Below are 19,047 nucleotides of genomic sequence, written 5' to 3' on the forward strand. Positions count from 1 at the left end.
CTTGTTTACATAGCTAGGCCGAGGCGCAGACCTGTTACCATGACGACAGGTCTTGCTTACGGTCTAGGGCTATGAACTGTAAATCCATAACAGCCTGTTGTCTGCCCCTGCACATCAGGGTGGGCTTCGAAAGTACCCCCTGTACACAGAGGAAGGTTACACAGTGCCTGGCGAATGCGCTGTGTGGCCCCGAGTAAGGAGTGCAGCTGTTCTAGAGCCCATGAGACCGAGGCAGGTGGTAAGAGGTACACAGGGGTGACCCCTGAACCCCCCCCCCCCGCCATTCCTGAGATTTCTACAGCAGATTGTATCTGGAGGTTAGCAGGGAGGCTGCACCCCAAATCCCCACTCACTTTAACCCCTTACTGTAATCCATGGGGTGAGGTGCAGAGCCCTTCAGTGTGCTGCGCCCCCTGCCACCCCACGTCCTCGTGCCTCCGCCGTGAGCTCCCCTCCTCCTGCAGTCCTGGGAATCCTCCAGGAGATGCTGCCTGCCCTCCCCGTCTCTCCTGAGATCTGACTGCAGCATCACTGAGCAGCCTCAGGACTGCCGGCCTCCTCCCTGCATCCTCCTGCAGCCGCAGCATCTCCATCCTCTGCCTGCAGACCCCCTCCCTGCCTCCGATTACTGCCGAGAATATTGCCTCCGCCTGACACACTTTCTGCCCGCTATCCTCGCCCCATGCGCTCTCAGGGCACATAATGGCCACACGCTCTGCTTGTCTCGATCTCGCTTGCCCTCTCTCCCCCTGCCCGGGTCTGTGAGGAGTTTCTGGGCATGTAGCTGGGCCGCTCACTATGTTCCGGAGGAGGCTTTCGGACTGGTCTGACCTGGAAACCAGTTCCCTGGTGGATTTGGAGAAGGAGGCTTCAGAGCTGCTGGGAGAGTCGCCTGGCGTGTTCTCCAATGGAAGGGCTGGAGACCCCGGCTATGTAAGCATCTTGCAGCCATGAATGCATCATCCGCAGCGGTCAGGGGTAGGACCTTTCTGATGGGAGCGGGGTGTTCTTTTAACCCCTTGTACTACACCCCGCTGTGGTATTCTGAGGGTTAATGCAGGTTACTCTGTAGGCTGCATGCTTGCCTCCCTATGCTGCATCATAACATAGAGGAGAGACCATGCCATACACTGCCAGAGAAGCACCGAGGCAGGTGGAGGAGATAGGGCAATGTACTAAGCAGCAATACACAGAAGTCTCACTTCCAACATTCTATAAAGTACTCCTGTCTCCTATAAAGAGTTCTCTGCCAACACCTAACTCGCAGCATAGAGGGGTCACAGTTAGGATGCTGGGGGCCCCATTTCCTAGGCGCCACAGGCAGTACCCTGGGTTACCCTGAGGTTAATGCCATTGCCTTTTCCTTTATGTTCAGTATAGAGATGAAGAGGAGGATGAAGATCCAATATACATCCCCGATTCCGACCCATACAGTCCTAGCGAGAACTTCTTCAAGGACGGCAAGACCCAGATCGGTAAGACGCGTGTCACATGACCATTCTCATTTACTCTGAGGACACGGCTTCCCATAAATACAGAGCAATGGGGTTTATTCACTAAGGCGGGAGAGCTACAGATTTACATCCCCGACCTCATGATGATGTATAGTTATATGTGTGAGATGCCCCTTGTTATGCGAGGTTTAACTAATGAGATTGAACTTCGCTCTATGAATTATTGTGGTAGGAGGCCTCATCGGCCAAACGTTCATACACTTGTTTCATCGCGGATCTGGACTGGTACCCGGGGGGTTTTCATAATGTATGTGACTTCATGCAGACTTTGTGCTGGTTTGGGAGGAAAAGTTCCAATCATCAAAGAAGAACCGGTCAAAGGGAAGATCTCAGGGGCAGGAGCCGGGCCCCCAGAAGCAGTCAGCTAAGGCAAAGAATCAAGGAGAGAAAGATAAGTACAGGAGACGCTTCCACCGTAACATACTGAAAGCTGGGCTACTGTGTGAGAAGGTGAGAGGTCCAAGGGTCCAGTCGGTGGGATTAATGCCTCCAGGTGGTAATTCTAAGGGGCATTTAAACACTCGTTACCCTCCCTGTGACCCCAGGAGCAGACGGTGAGTGAGAGGAAATCTTTGCACTACCTGAAGCTGAGCGCCCCATGGGAGATCCTGGTGTACTATGCAGAGGAGCTGAGTATGAGAGCTCCACTCCAGGTAGGGACCTCCTCCGAGAATATGGAAGGGGCACATACTGGGAGGATGTGGCCCCCAGAGAGAAATATTTGGATTTCAGATATAATGTGGGACGATATGTGATCTCATCAGCGGACCGCATTAAAATGCCAATAGAGTGACTTCAGAAGCCAGAGCTTTGTGAGAGTAGAATGCGGGTTGGAACCCAGTTACTGTTTCTATTACTAACAAGTAAATTGTAAGCAACTATTAATACCACTGATGACCCCTCGATTTACCCCACATCCTGCAGGCACAACCAAACCCTGATACCAACACATCAGACACGGTGCTCCAGAAAGTCCACCTCCCAAACCCCATGTACCAGCATGTTCCGAATAAACCCCTGGATTACTACACCTGTGCCTTCCGCAAGTCCAAGCTCCAAAGGTGAGAAGCCTGTGATCCCCGCAAGAAATCCTGATCTATCCACCAAACACTGTATGATCTCCTCCAAACACTGTGTGATCTCCTCCAAACACTGTGTGATCTCCTCCAAACACTGTGTGATCTCCCCCAAACACTGTGTGATCTCCCCCAAACACTGTGTGAACTCCCCCAAACACTGTGTGATCTCCCCCAAACACTGTGTGATCTCCCCCAAACACTGTGTGATCTCCCCCAAACACTGTGTGATCTCCTCCAAACACTGTGTGATCTCCTCCAAACACTGTGTGATCTCCCCCAAACACTGTGTGATCTCCCCCAAACACTGTGTGATCTCCCCCAAACACTGTGTGAACTCCCCCAAACACTGTGTGATCTCCCCCAAACACTGTGTGATCTCCCCAAACACTGTGTGATCTCCTCCAAACACTGTGTGATCTCCCCCAAACACTGTGTGATCTCCCCCAAACACTGTGTGATCTCCCCCAAACACTGTGTGATCTCCCCAAACACTGTGTGATCTCCTCCAAACACTGTGTGATCTCCCCCAAACACTGTGTGATCTCCCCAAACACTGTATGATCTCCCCAAACACTGTGTGATCTCCCCCAAACACTGTGTGATCTCCTCCAAACACTGTATGATCTCCTCCAAACACTGTGTGATCTCCTCCAAACACTGTGTGATCTCCCCCAAACACTGTGTGATCTCCCCCAAACACTGTGTGATCTCCCCCAAACACTGTGTGAACTCCCCCAAACACTGTGTGATCTCCCCCAAACACTGTGTGATCTCCCCCAAACACTGTGTGATCTCCCCAAACACTGTGTGATCTCCTCCAAACACTGTGTGATCTCCCCCAAACACTGTGTGATCTCCCCCAAACACTGTGTGATCTCCCCCAAACACTGTGTGATCTCCCCCAAACACTGTGTGATCTCCCCAAACACTGTGTGATCTCCTCCAAACACTGTGTGATCTCCCCCAAACACTGTGTGATCTCCCCAAACACTGTGTGATCTCCCCAAACACTGTATGATCTCCCCAAACACTGTGTGATCTCCTCCAAACACTGTGTGATCTCCTGCAAACACCGTATGATCTCCTCCAAACACCAAACACCATGTGATCTCCTCCAAACACTATGTGATCTCCTCCAAACACCATGTGATCTCCTCCAAACACCATGTGATCTCCTCCAAACACTGTGATCTCCCCAAACACTGTGTGATCTCCCCAAATTCTGTGCACTAAACACAACAGAAAGGATATGTCCCTGAATGCAACAATTAGGGTTCCTGAGCTGATTCCAGGGATCTCCTGTATGTTTTCTCCTGCAGGTTTCTGGGAAGTGAGTATCACTCCAGCTTCTTCACCAACACTCAGCGGAGTCGAATTGTAAGTATGAAACTACAGATTGTGTTCCATTGATTCCCATTAATAATAATGAACCATTCCCTGGCTGGCTCTAAAAGTATACCACATCTCCCCCCCCCCCCCCGTGGCAGAAGCGGTGCATTTTGTGCCCCTCTCTCCCCGCAGGTGTATGAGATTCTCTCCTGCACAGCCTATGGGAAGCGCAAACATGCAGAAATTGGCATTGAACGCATGCTAAAGGAGGGAATATACACAGCAGCCTTCCCCCTGCACGAGGTGAGGAGAGACCGGCGCGTTTCGGTGTCGCATGAGACATTAATACTCCCCCAAACCTACCAGGTGGAAGTGGCTGGATATTAGTGATTTGGGGGTAAGGCGGGAGATGTTATTCTGTATTTTACCCATTAAATTTTCACACTGTCTTCCTTCCAGGGCCCCTATGAGATGCCAGAATACCCTGTGCCCCCCGGCAGTCTGAATCCCCGTCAGATACTCTATTACTATTGGGCGCGTTGGGCTCAGTGGTACAAATACCAGCCATTGGACCATATCCGGGAGTATTTTGGGGAGAAGGTTGCCATATACTTTGCATGGCTGGGTATGTGCTTCTTTTACTGATCGAATTAACACAAATCAAACAGAACGTTGGTCCGCCAACCCTTCCTAACCTTACAACGTCTAAGAGCCGTCTGTAGCCAGAAGATAAATTATCCGTACAGCCTGCAGATAATGTATACAGCCTGAGACCCAGAAATGAAGCGGCGCAATATATAGACGATGTATATATAACCAAAACACTTTTGCCCTGGCCGAGGCTTCAGAAAGATTAAATAATGTTAGATTTAATGTAAACTGGTAAAAATCACACAGGCGCCATTTAAAAATAGTTATGTTTACGGCTGTGTATATAGCATCCGCTCTCCCAGTCTCCGGGAAACATGGAGATTCTGCAGCCACTGACAGTAAAGACAAATGGTTGGTGTTGGCCCTGGGGCATCTAGGGGCATCACCAGGCCATTGACTCAGACTGTGCTGAGCTGCTACAGCTTTTATACAGAATACTTTCTCCAGCAATGTCCGCTCTCCCATCTAACCCCGTTTGCCTCCCCGCAGGATTTTACACGGCCTGGCTGCTCCCTGCTGCCGTTGTGGGAACCTTGGTCTTCATCTCTGGCCTCCTGACCATGGGCAGCAACACAGTTGCGTAAGTGTGAGTGTTCTTCAAAGGGCCCCCATATAGTGAGGTAGGGGGTATTGGGGGTAACAGCCGGTTATCCATTCTGCCCTACAGACAGGAGGTTTGCCAGAGCGGAAAGCAGTATCTGATGTGCCCTCTCTGCGACACGTGTGCCACCTGGTACATCTCTGAAATCTGTCCCATGGCAAAGGTGGGTTTATCCATTGGGGCAGGTAACCATCCTCTGGGGAGGGTGGACACCCCATTTTCTTATTGTTTTGTTCTTCAGGTGGGGTATTTGTTTGATCATCCCGGGACAGTCTTCTTCAGCATATTTATGTCCTTCTGGGCAGTCACGTTCCTTGAGTACTGGAAGAGGAAGAACGCGGCTCTGGCTCATCACTGGGACTGCATGGACTTCCAGGAGGAGGAGGTCTGTGTCAGTACACCTTGCACTGTTTGGGGTCCGTTCCTTGGTCTGGATCCAGCTCACTGGGGTCCTGTGTGTCCCTCTAGGAATGTCCCCGTCCTGAGTTTGCAGCGATGGCTCCTCAGATGGCCCAGAACCCCATCACAGGGATACAGGAGCCGTACTTCCCAGAGCGCCATCGCCTGTCCAGAATCCTGACCGGCTCCATGGTCATCGTTATCATGGTGAGATTCTGCCAGCAGGGCAGATCACAGACAAATGCCGGCCCAAGGTTTTTCAGGAGCTGGGTTAAGGTTTGGGATTTCGTTTGACCTACAACTCCCTGCCAATTTTTATGAAGGATCCAGGAGTGGATTATCTCTCTTTGCCCTGTGTCACAGTCTAGATGGGGATCAGTCATCAGCCATCTCAGTAATGTGTCACCCTCCTCTCTCTCCAGCTCTGCGTGGTGATGATTTTCCTGGTTTCGGTGATCATGTATCGTGGGATCGTAAGCATGATGATGTATCACACCGGAAACACCATCCTCATGACACAGGTAGGGGCATAACTAGGAGAGTTCTTATGTGCCCGGTGTGATGTTTATGTCAAAATAATCTGGGGTTCTTTGTCGGTTCCTGGCTCACTGTCTATGTTTTCCAGGCCGGTAATATAGCGAATATCAGTAGCACCATGGTGAACCTGGTGCTTATTCTGCTGATGAGTCAGGTCTACACGTCGCTGGCTGAGAAGCTGACACGTTGGGGTGAGGAAAGCTCTCTGCAACTTGACGCTTTAGCTGCGGAGCTTCATCAGTGAGGTTCAGAGATAGTCTATGCTCTAAATTGTGTTACACAAAATAGAGCGACCCCAGCGTCTGATGCGGGTGTGAAACGGACTGATGTGTCACACATCAACATCATGTTTTATAAGCTGCCGTCTGGCCACTTAGATTGCCCCAGTGGTGCCTAAGCAGGGTTCTTGTTAGACCACAGTCTGTTTTTAGCCATTAATGAGTGAAGTTACCTATGGGCTAAGGGAGATCCAGAGCTGACATCCATGTAACGAGTCTTAATTTCAAACTGTACTGGTCCAATTTCTATGAGTTTACACTCATAATTCTAGTGTCTGAATCCTTCCTAAAATATTGCAATTGGCCCTTATACAAACATGAGGGGTGTACGCTTACACAGATATTAAGGTGTTCTCTTTGTGTCCCACAGAAATGCACCGTACGCAATCTCTCCACGAAGATGCTTTTACGTTTAAAGTTTTCATCTTCCAGTTTGTAAATTTCTACTCATCTCCATTCTACGTGGCGTTCTTCAAAGGCAGGTGAGATGGAAACTCCCGGGCGTCTGAAGTGAGGGCTGTGAAGTTAAGGATTTCACTATAAGGGAACACAATGTGGATTTGGATCGCAGCCTTTAATCATTAAGTAGGATCTTTGATGCCGTCACTTCAAGATAATGATGTCATAGGGTTCTCTGGACTCCATGTTGAAAATACTTTCTGTTGTGCAGGTTTGTAGGGTATCCCGGCCAGTATGGGAAGCTTCTGGGCATGAGGAACGAAGATGTGAGTATTACTAAGAACGACTGTACTCATGGCAGCCCCTGGTCATAGAATGCTATTGTTAGGAAAGGGACCACAGCTGATTGATATTGCGTTTTGCTCAGAAATGAAAAAAATCTAATCTAATTTTTAATTTTTATTTAATTCTGTGCCTTTTTTTATCCTGCGCAGTGTGGCCCCGGGGGCTGCCTCATCGAACTCGCTCAGCAGCTCTTCATTATCATGGTTGGTAAACAGATTGCCAGCAACATCCAGGAGTTTATCATCCCGTAAGTGCAGACAGGGATATTTACACCACACATCACTCCGATAGGTTCTGGACAGGGCTGCCCTACATACTCTTGTCAACTCTTTGCCCGTAAACCAGCCCTTTACAGACCCGCTTGGATAAAAATACACACTTCATACCCCACTCTGCTAAGTGTGTGCTCTCGCTGTCGTCCTCTTCCCATGGCTGCAGGAAGCTGAAATCGTGGCGTCAGAAGCGTCAGTTGGCCAAAGTGCGAGGGACCCAGCTCTCGGAGGAGCCCAAACGCTGGGAGGAAGACTACGAACTCATTGAGTGTGAGGGGCTGTTTGAAGAGTATCTAGAGATGGGTGAGTGGAGCCTGAAGTCGGTTATGAGCTTGTGGCAGCTCCACAGGGGCTCATTCTCACGGCATGGTCTGTGTCAGTTCTCCAGTTTGGATTCATCACCATTTTCGTTGCCGCCTTCCCGCTGGCTCCCCTCTTCGCTCTTCTAAATAACTGGGTAGAGATCCGCCTGGACGCCCAGAAATTTGTGTGTGAATATCGCCGTCCTGTGGCGGAGCGCGCTCAACATATAGGAGTCTGGTTTCTTATGCTTGAAACGTTATCTCAGCTCTCCGTCATAGTGAATGTGAGTAAATAAGGAGGATTTTAGGGCTGTTATTGGGTAAACGGGTTAAATCCAGGTGCCATCTGTGAGCCGCTCTTCCCTCTGCCCAGGCCTTCCTCATCGCCTTCACCTCAGATTTCCTGCCACGGCTTCTGTATCAGTACGAATACAACAGCGACCTGGACGGGTACCTGAACGTCACGCTCTCCTACTCTCCCCACAGCTACACGTCCAGGAACCACACCATGTGCAGGTAAGGGGGCAACAAGGCCACTGCATGTGCCTGCCTGGACCCGTAGGCAATTAAGTAGGCCACTCAACCAGTTCTGGACTCTGGATAATATAAAACCACAGAGCCCAGTCTGAAGACGTTTGTGTTTTTCAGGTATAAGGCTTTTCGTGATGACAGTGGGAGCTACACGCTGTTCTACTGGAAGCTGCTGGCCGTGCGTCTTGGGTTCATCATCGCTTTTGAGGTCAGATCAGAGCGAATGTTAGGTTCCCCTCAGCCTGATTGCAGATTTCATTATCAGAATTACTAAGAATAACGCGCCGTACATACCCTCCAGGCCGCGGGGCAGTTTCAGTATGTTTAGTACCATAGGAGACGATTTCGACATGTCCACCCCTCGTTGCTAAAGCCTGACTCCCTCCTCTTTTATACCAATTCTTTGAGATAACTACCTGTTTCCTTATCCCCATGTGCTACCTCCAGTTACCCCTGTGTGCCATCTCCCACCGGTGTACTGTGCACCCCATTCACCCCCTGTGCTCTGCCTCCCCAGCACGTGGTGTTTTTCAGCCTGCGCTGTATCGACTGGATGGTTCCTGACATCCCGGAGTCTGTCGAGATAAAAGTGAAGAGGGAGAGATATCTCGCCAAACAGGCGCTGGCCGATAACCAGGACGTGCTGCTGACGGTGAGTCCCGGCTGCAGCTCCCCAGGTCAGTGAGAGGCGCTCCACGCACGTTCGATGTGTGTCCTGCGCTGTCATAAATGTGTTGTGTTGGCACACAGGTCCATATCCTCATCACGTGCGACACGTGTGTTGTTATTGTGTGTAGTGTAGGGAGTGCCGTTTGTCAGTTTTCGTTTTTTGCACAAAAATGTTCTATTCATGTTGCAACAAAATCCCATAACCCAAATAATAATAATAATAAATAATTTCAATGGCCTTTTGTTTGTTGTGTTAACCCGGGCAAATATGTCCAGTAAAAATGATTTCCATATTGATAGAATTATACTGATATTGTAATATTGATACAAAGCGGCCCAAACATCACACAGACAAATGACGCTCCGGGGCACGTGGCATCGTTCTGTGCTGTGTTATTGTGTTGGTCGTGGTTCAGGCGCATAGTATATTTTGGTAGATTGGTTCAGGACCTGGCGGCCACAGGTAAGACCTTCATTTACTGATTGGAAATGCCTCTTTAGTCTCTTTCCTAACACACATTATTTAATAATAAATGGTGGGAAAAAAGCAAAAGGCGGCCTTGTTAGATATTAACAAAATCTTATTATTTTCTTTAAAATGAAGGCTTTGTAATGTACGGTCATTTTTTGCGGGGGTAATATTGAATCGCCTGAGGATTATGTTCAAAGCGTAAAAACCTGCGCCGGGGCGTGAAATTGGAAATCTCACGTAACAAAAAAAAAACAACTTTATTTGTTCTATAGAAATGTTTGAAAAGTAATTTTGTTTACTCTCACATGGGATTTGCTTGGAATTCGGGAAAATTAATTTCAGTCCACGTCTCCTCCGCTGCGGCACGGGACGGGTAAAAAATCCCGTTTTCAGGAATTTTCCTTTCTTTTCTCCCAATTGTCAGCAAAACCTGCAGAAATTCCCAACGCTTTCCTCTTGAAGCTCGCCCCTTTCACTGTTTGCCCGTTCTTAACCCTGTGGATTTAAGGAATCCATAGAGTGTTTTTGCACAAATAGATTACCATAAATTAACGTTCGGGGGAGAATGTAACAAAAGGAGCTCTCTTTAGTGCATTCTGGAGCAGAGCGCTGGAGAGAGGAGTTTAATGCTATTATCCACATAATGCCGCTGTTTTCATTCATGTCACTGTTGACTCCCGCTTTGCTTTTTTCTAAAAACTATCCAAATGAATCTGCGGAAAATTATTTCTGTAAATTATATTTGCTTTTTCTTTTTATTGAAAAGATTTTTTTTTTTAAATGTTGTCCGCTCCGCATCTCTCCTTTTTTGTTTTCCGGGAATCCAAACATTTTATCAGTGTCTTTCCAAATTCCACAATAGTGTCGCATTCCTGCCACCCAGCAATGGTGACGGATCGCCCGCTCACCCCGAGGCTGCTGGGAAGCTCCTCTATAGGATGTTAGAAGCGTAGCCAAAGATTTAAGTGACCCCGCAATGAATCCGGAGATAACCAGGAAGAAGCTAAAGCTCTAAAATCAGCTGCTTGAAAATACTTTGAGCGACGCATGTATTGTCTATCGTGGAATACACAACCCACTAATAGCTCTTTTGGGGACAGAAAGGGGAATTTTGGGTAACCCACTGGGTCTTGCCTTTTTTAATTTTCTTCGAAGCACAAATATTTGAGATTTAACCGGTTTCATTTTCTTTCCAACAGCAAGTAGCCCTTCACCCGACGGCTTGAGCGTCTGACGGGAGTGACATCACAGGACGTGGTGTGAGGTATTTGGCCAGAGAATTACGTCACAACGGCAACTGGATCACGCGTCAAATCACCGGATGCGAGCCGGCCATGACCCCTGACTTTAGAGAATGTGGAGACTGAGCAGGTAGTGATGGCAGTGAGAAGATCTCACATTGTAATCGCCAGCAACCTGGAGGACGGATGATCCACCCTTCACACAATCCTAATTCTTCTCGTCCGTTTGAAAGCACAGTTTGCTGCGTCAGGCGATGAAGTAGCCGCATACTTTATTATTTCTAATCATTCTTAATCTCTAATACAAGCACATGACCAAAAAGCACAAGTATCTGAAAGCATCAGAAACGTCTTCCGTACAGAGAACGTCGCCTTGGGAAAACCAGCAAGGTCACCATATATCATTTGGGGGAAATTATCCCAAATGTGATCCAATAAGATCTGACTACACGTGTAACACGCATCCAATGTTCTGGTGCATGATGCATGTCATTTTTATTCAGCTAGTTATATGTAAAACGTAATTAATCTGCTGGCGCTCTATCAATAAACTGTAACATATTAAAGCATTTATTGGAATTCCGGCGGATTGAAATCTATAACCGATGTAAAGCAGACACACAGCCGGCGCCTCCGCCGAAATGGTCGGTAATGGAGGTTTCATGGGGGATAAATTTGCAGCATGTTCTATCACTCTTTTCCCCAAACTGTGATTTGTAAAACCCGGCATGAAAGACGACCCAATAAAAGCCTCACGAGCCCCCAGCCGGAGTGAGAACTAAGCACGAGAGCCGTGGTCTGTCTCAGTTCTTTGGCGTTTTCATTATTTTGCTCAATCTATATAAATGCCTCGCCTAAAAAAATAAAACATGGAATAGCTTCCTTAATTTGCAAAAGCCGTGTGCACGCAGATAAGCTCCCCGGGGGAAAGGTGATAGTTTGGCCGGGAGAGCCGATACTCCCCATATTTGCTGCCAAACTGATCTCTGCGCGGGCTGCTTCTCCTAACCTTCCGCTGGGCTGCAGCATAAACACTGAAATCCCACACATGGAAAGGTTCTTGTTACTATTTTGTCCTGCGCGCCCAGATCCTCTTTGGCTGCACAGGGTCACTGGATCCAGATTATTATACGCTGGATAGGAACGGCTGCCCATGGTTCACATGCTGTCTCCGTAACCCAACTCGTTTCGCCGCACATATTCGGTTTATGCGGAGATAGCCTGACATCGTGGGCTTGCTCTAGCCGAAAGGAAGCCGAAAGAAAGCAGAATTGGTACCAGTCACCAAGCCGTATTCCAGCCTGTCATCTATAACCCAGTGTGACACCTCATTACGTGCTCTCAGTGTCGAGGAGACGGTAAAGGGCCTGTGACAGAATCTCCCCCGATGGTCCCCGGACCCCCTGAAATGTCACCGAGAATCCAGTCGCACAGCTCGCCATTTTACCAACTACTCCCACCACACGCCCGGCATCAGGGGAACGCCTCGTACTCCCACCACACGCTCTGCGTCAGGGGAACGTCTCGTACTCCCACCACACGCTCTGCGTCAGGGGAACGCCTCGTACTCCCACCACACGCTCTGCGTCAGGGGAACGCCTCGTACTCCCACCACACGCTCTGCGTCAGGGGAACGCCTCGTACTCCCACCACACGCTCTGCGTCAGGGGAACGCCTCGTACTCCCACCACACGCTCTGCGTCAGGGGAACGCCTCGTACTCCCACCACACGCTCTGCGTCAGGGGAACGCCTCGTACTCCCACCACACGCTCTGCGTCAGGGGAACGCCTCGTACTCCCAGTCCCCATACAGCTGGCCGCGTTGGAGACACATGTTCCTGCGCAGTCCCTGTGACAGGTGCTGTGCTCAGCGTCTCTCACGTGGCTCCCCAGGGGCACATATTTTTCTCAAATAATTTTAAAATAACAAGATAATACTGACTTTGGATACAAACTCATCTTTATGTGAGTCCGGGGGCGTCCAGCGCTGCAAGAACCAACACCAACACGCCTGTACTTCCTACTCCACAGGTATCTGCACATAGGTGTGTGTATACATACATCCATATACCTACATACACCCGTATATATATCTACACACACCCGTATATATCTACATACATCCGTATATATCTACATACCCCTGTATATCAACATACACCCGTATATATCTACATACCCCTGTATATCTACATACACCCGTATATATCTACATACCCCTGTATATCTACATACATCCGTATATATCTACATACCCCTGTATATCTACATACCTGTGACAGGGCCAGGCTAGCTGGCTCATATGTCATATGAAGTTTAGCCGGGTCACGGAGCACTTTTGTGTCCGGTTCTGTATACCGTGACCCGGTAATATATTATATTGTGTTTATTGTGTAACCGGCCCAGAGACTGATGTGGATTCAGCCCCAGCCTTCAGAGACAATCCTATAATCTGGCTGGGGCTCTTAATCAGCCAACACAGCCCTGTCTGCCCAGCCGGCACCCGCACTACAGGGGGGATAACACAGGTGGGGAAACCCATTGTATATAAAGTTCTGTGTGTTTGTAAATAAAAGAGTTCTTCTTGGTTTACTGCGAATGGTGGTCTGGATGATCCGTGGATAGCTGAGTGCGATCCGTATGAGGGACTGACTGGTGATTCCTCAGCCCTCAAACAGGGGTACCCAGCCTTGGGTACGGTGACCTTGTAACAATACCCCTGTATATCTACATACATCCGTATATATCTACATACCCCTGTATATCTACATACACCCGTATATATCTACATACCCCTGTATATCTACATACACCCGTATATATCTACATACACCTGTATATCTACATACACCCGTATATATCTACATACACCCGTATATATATATACATACACCCGTATATATCTACATACACCCGTATATATCTACATACACCTGTATATCTACATATACCCGTATATATCTACATACACCTGTATATCTACATACACCCGTATATATCTACATACACCTGTATATCTACACACACCTGTATATCTACACACACCCGTATATATCTACATACATCCGTATATCTACATACACCCGTATATCTACATACACCCGTATATATTTACACACACCCGTATATATATCTACATACACCCGTATATATCTACATACCCCTGTATATCTACATACCCCTGTATATCTACATACACCCGTATATCCACACACACCCGTATATATCTACACACACCCGTATATATCTACATACATCCGTATATCTACATACACCCGTATATATCTACACACACCCGTATATTTTAGTTGATTTCCTAATTTCCGCGTTTCACCATCCCTGCATTCAGGCCGGTAGTGGTTACGCGGCTCATCACACAGGTGTCTGTGTGTCGGTGGTGTTGGGCCCGTGTATTAGATGAGATCTACAGGACATGTTGGGGAGGCTGCGCATGCTTTGCTCTGTGTGCGTGGGACTCATGGTTACCAGGTACCGTTCCTCTTAGCCTGCCGCGTATCTGTGGGTCACCTCCAGGTCAGCGGAGCGATGGAGCCCGGAGTCCTGTTCCCTCCGCTTCCAAGTTCAATGTAACCGATTATATTGTCAGGGGAGGCAGATACTTGGCTGCGGAGAAGCCGGACCTCCCGGGGCCAGTTCCAGAACCTGGCCCCGTCTCCACCCAGCCCAAGCGCACAATATCGGTAACGCGAATGCGCCTTTACTCCAGAGCAGAGATAAGAGATAAGACGTTACATTAGTTGCAAAGACACTTTCTTCACACATTGTAACAACACAAAGGTTCTCTGAGCGATACACCTTGTCTTATCGGCGAATCGTTAGTGAGAAGCCTTTTGTGACCTGGCCCTGGAGGGACATGAAGGACTTTGGTTGCAGTGGGAGCCGCATGCTGGCAGACACTGAAAATACTCAGTCCGGCGCATGGGCTCCTGTGCATTACTGAGCGTCTGGGATGGAAACCATGAAGCTAAGATGGCGAGTTCATGCGGCCGACTGCCCTGCGCCTTCCCGTGTTACATCTGGCAGCAGATAAGACAGGCTGATGCAAGGTATCGACGGCAATCAGACAGAGAATGGCTTTTGCAGCGGGGGCGGCGCATGGGCATTAACAGGATGTGAGCAGAGCTGACTTCTCCACAGATCAAAGGGGCCAGGGCCCTATCGCCCCCAGGGGCCACAGATTGGCTCTGGCACATATTTCAAGCTCTTTGGAGAAGACCATTGCTCATGATCTGCTGTCCGTTACTGAGGGGTCTCGCGCATGCGCCTGGCCTAGGGCCCCATCGATATACCCCCCTCGATATGGATTTACTTCTGTGTCAGAGAATCGCCCCTCATTCTAGCGAACGAGGGTCCATTTCACACGGATGTAAGATTCCTAAAAAGCCCCTGTGTGGGGACCCAGTCTCACCCTTTCCACAAAAGAACTTAACCCTTTTGTGGCCGCAGACAGGGAGCCCTGTGTCTGGAGATGTCCCTGTTTCGCAGATGTGCAAACAGTCGCCCTGTTATTTTGGGAGCTGCCAAACCAGTTCTGTGTTTGTTAGCAGAGACATGTCTGCAGGGATTTGGAGGAGATGGAGGGGGTGGGGTGGTGACGGGGTCTGAGACGTGTCAGCACAAATCAGGGATCCAGATCTACCTCCTCCTTCCACTGTCCCTGCGCTCACACTCACACACAGAGTGCACACACTGCACACGCTGGGCACTCCGGCAAAAACCCAACAGGTGCTGAGCATAACTAAGCCGGGAGACGTCAGGAAAGATGGCGGGACGCCGGGGGCACTGAAGGGGGAGGGCAAGGGGTGCAAGCTGCCAAAAAGTGCATGATCTCTGAGTTGGACGGAGGCAGCACAGAACTTCATCTGGGGAGAGACGAGAGGACACGGAGGGGAGGGAGAGAGAATGAAAGAGAGAGCGTTGGGGACATAAACAAAGAGGGGGGAGGGAGGGAGAGACTTGGCTAAGACAAAAGAGAGAATGTGAAAGGGTTTCATGGACAGAGAGATACCAGGAAGCACCTGCTAGAGCGCAGCCGGGGCACAGCGTGCCGACACTCACTTCCAGCCGCATTCGGGGCGCTTGGGACTCGGCAGGGATGCCATGTTCTGCCAGGGGACACAGGAGCCACAGGCTGATCACATGCTGACGGACAAGTCCCACAATGAGGTACGGATCCCTGCTGGGGCTGCTCCGGGGGCCACAGGTGGCTGTTGGGATGTGTGGGACCGTGGCACATATTTAGTAACAAAGGCTTGCGTAAACGTGGGGCAGATCTGAGGTTCCCGGGGTGGTTGGGGTCTGTACTTGGGCAACTAGTTGCATTGTGATCTATCCCAGAGAAGAAAGGCTTGGGTAGATCTGTGGTCCCCGGGGTATGTGTTGGGGCAGTTACACTGTGATGCTATTACAGAGTGGGTGAAGTTGGGGCACTTTTGTTGTACGTGGAGTATGTGCTGGGGCAGTTACACTGTGATGTTATTACAGAGTGGGGGAGGTTGGGGCACTTTTGTTGTCCCTGTGGTATGTGCTGGGGCAGTTACACTGTACTGTTATTGTAGAGTGTTTTACATTGGGGCAGTATTGGTGTACCGGGGTATGTGCTGGGGCAGTTACACTGTACTGTTATTGTAGAGTGGTTGACATTGGGACAGTATTGGTGTACCGGGCTATGTGCTGGGGCAGTTACATTGTACTGTTATTGTAGAGTGGTTGAAGCTGGGGCAGTATTGGTGTACTGGGGTATGTGCTGGGGCAGTTACACTGTGATGTTTAAACAAAGCGGGGGAAACTGGGGCAGGTTTGTTGTCTCCATGGTATGTACTGGGGCAGTCACTCTGTAATGCTACTGCCGAGTGGGTGAGGTTGGGGTAGTTTTGTTACCCCCTGGGTATTTGTTGGGGCAGTTAAATTGTCATGTTATTGTAGAGTGGGGGGGTTCAATGCGGCTTTGTCTCAAACTGTTGGGAAAACTGGCCCTGAACTCACAGCCCCCGGGCACAGGCTGCCGTATACATGCGTGTCTGCTTATATCTGTGAGCTACCCGGTCCTAGAGGTGTTGAGAGTCCTGCACCTGTCTGTTGGGTGACCCTCTGCCCTGTACCTTCCCGTGTTAGGTGCCTCTGATCCCCCTGGCACCGGATTACGGATGGAGAGAGCGCGTCACGCTTCATGGATCACTTGTTCCTCTGTGTTTAGGGGGCTCTGCTCCCTCTCTTCGGCCTCACAGCATATGGCCCCTCTGGCTGGGGACCCCCGAAGTAGCCAGACCTCTTCAATGCCAGCCAGAATGTTTGCGTGTCTATGAACACGGATAGCGCGGCATGAATGCCATGCGTTTCCAGCCCCTGGTGTCCTGCCACCCCCTCGCCTGTTTCATCTCTCCTTATGGGCTTCACACCGTAACCCCTTCTAACCCCTAAGCCTCACCTAACCCAAACTCCTTCCCTCGCCCACAGCCAGACATAGCCTCCGGGCGAGCTTTTTCTGGCCTGTCAAACGGAGAGGCGAGGTGCCAGGCTCTGCAGACATTACCAGCCATGCCTGCCAACGGCACCTGTAGCCACTACCCTAATCAGGACGAGTTTGAGGGACTTTCACATGTTAAGCTATTTATAGCTGCCAACTATGCTGTGCCAGGGCGCATTCCTTCAGCAATCAACATCAAAGACCAAATATAATTATACGTCTTAGAGAATAAGGATTGGAACAACTCTCGGGGGATTATGGACACATCTTCATCATCATCGCAAGCCAGACCGAGCCAGGGACAGACACCGTAACCCTTTCAGCTCCAGTGACATGTAACACTCGGGGTGCACTCCCCTCCGGCAAATGGGGATGACATTTTGCATCACCTGTCTATGGAAAGGAACGGGACATGCGCAGCCCCCCCACCCCAATATGTTTCTTTTCGGTCACTCCATGAGACGTGCGTTGGGGTCTCTCTCATTTCTTTTTTGTGGAGCACAAAGTGTCTTTTGTCTTTTTTTGGGCTTGATTTTCCGTATCCCGGAACATACATTATAAAAATGCAATTACAACCAGTAAAATCTAAATTGTCAGATCAATGGCAGATTTTCATTATGCTGTGACTTTATAGACAGGAAGTAGACAGGGGGTCACATGATTACATAATAGGAAGTTGAAAAGACCAAACAAACCGCCCCAAAACAAAAAGCGCTTTCTAGGACGTTAAACTTCTGGAAGTGAACAGACTAAAGCTTTAGTGATAATTCAGCTCTATCATGTAATAAATTCCACCAACAATACCAGAACCGGGCAAAACCCAATCACAGCATTCCATCAAAGTTGTGTTTACCGCATGCATGGTCCTTTAACGGGACCCTCTATCACGGTGACCGCTAATTACACTCCTGCCAATAAATGGTCATTTACCTTGTGAGAAGCGCATGGACCTTGGACCTTAAGGAATTAAATGAGATAACAAGGAACTTGCATCATGCGTGCCTGGACTGCATTCATATATAAGTGTAAAGCATGTGTTTGTCCCCCAAAAACAAAACTTATTGGGGGGCATAGTCTCCAGTTTGTGAACCTCTTATTGTGATGACATTGGTGGGATGTAGAAAGCGTTTATTGCCGTCCTCCATAATAACTTCCATTACTTCTCTCTGCTGCTCCTTCTCCAGGAATCGTTATTTTAGAGTAAACATGTCATCTTATTGATTTGTTTTTATTGATACTGCAATAAAATGATTACAAGGCTGTAAGCTGCGTGTTTATGGCAGGTGGTTACAGGATCAGTTGTTAGTTTTAAAAGAGAAATTATACATAAAACACAAACATGGGGTACAATTACCCCCCTCAGCCATGTATTTTCCCTTTGGAAATTGTCCTGAAACATATTTGGCATCTGCATTTCTTGACGCGTTTGTTTGGATGTTGCAGATTTGTAAGAGAACCTTACAATCAGGAGCACCTGTAACATTCAGAGTGAACATGCTGGGGGAGCGATTTCCCGGTGCACGCCTCACTTCCTGAGCAGGAGAAGTGAAACAGGAACTCAAGTCTCTCAAATGCCTGTTTGGTGCCTAAAGAATTCTTTCCCCAGGATGAAATGACAACACATTTTCATATATCTTATGCTTCAGATATAAAAGCTTTCTAGATGCTTATATTTACTGAACGTCCTACAAAACATGGCAGGTAGAAATCCATCCAAAAAAATCATTGTTTCCAAATTTCCTTTTCTAAAAGCCTTTTTTTTAAAACAACAAAAAAACTAAATCATATTTCCACCCAATCAGAGGTAAAGATGTCTGAATTGGCACTCCTCTCTTAGCTCTCTCCACTACCTGTGGTAACTTTCCCTACCAATGACTGACCCAAAGCCAATGATCCAAGGCCAGGCGATGATCAGCGGAACTGAGCTGCCTCTGATACCTC

At 48.8% G+C, this 19,047-nt stretch overlaps 1 protein-coding gene across 1 annotated transcript; it reads left to right on the plus strand.

Moving 5' to 3' along the window:
- The first annotated feature begins 798 nt into the window (after positions 1–798).
- On the plus strand, positions 799–13,016 carry LOC149284142 (anoctamin-7-like). The gene is made up of 23 exons (XM_089497087.1): positions 799–933; positions 1,376–1,475; positions 1,780–1,964; positions 2,060–2,167; positions 2,439–2,575; positions 3,913–3,970; positions 4,115–4,225; positions 4,382–4,547; positions 5,063–5,153; positions 5,241–5,337; positions 5,416–5,559; positions 5,643–5,780; positions 5,996–6,094; positions 6,199–6,301; positions 6,759–6,870; positions 7,059–7,113; positions 7,282–7,379; positions 7,571–7,707; positions 7,785–7,990; positions 8,080–8,222; positions 8,355–8,445; positions 8,755–8,914; positions 12,940–13,016. The coding sequence occupies exons 1-23, from the start codon at positions 799–801 to the stop codon at positions 13,014–13,016; spliced, it is 2,751 nt and encodes a 916-aa protein (XP_089353213.1).
- The last annotated feature ends 6,031 nt before the right edge of the window (positions 13,017–19,047 follow it).

Source organism: Sceloporus occidentalis, unplaced genomic scaffold (assembly GCF_023333645.1).
Source record: "Sceloporus occidentalis isolate IW3139 unplaced genomic scaffold, rSceOcc1.0.p SCAF_98, whole genome shotgun sequence".
NCBI lineage: Eukaryota > Metazoa > Chordata > Lepidosauria > Squamata > Phrynosomatidae > Sceloporus > Sceloporus occidentalis.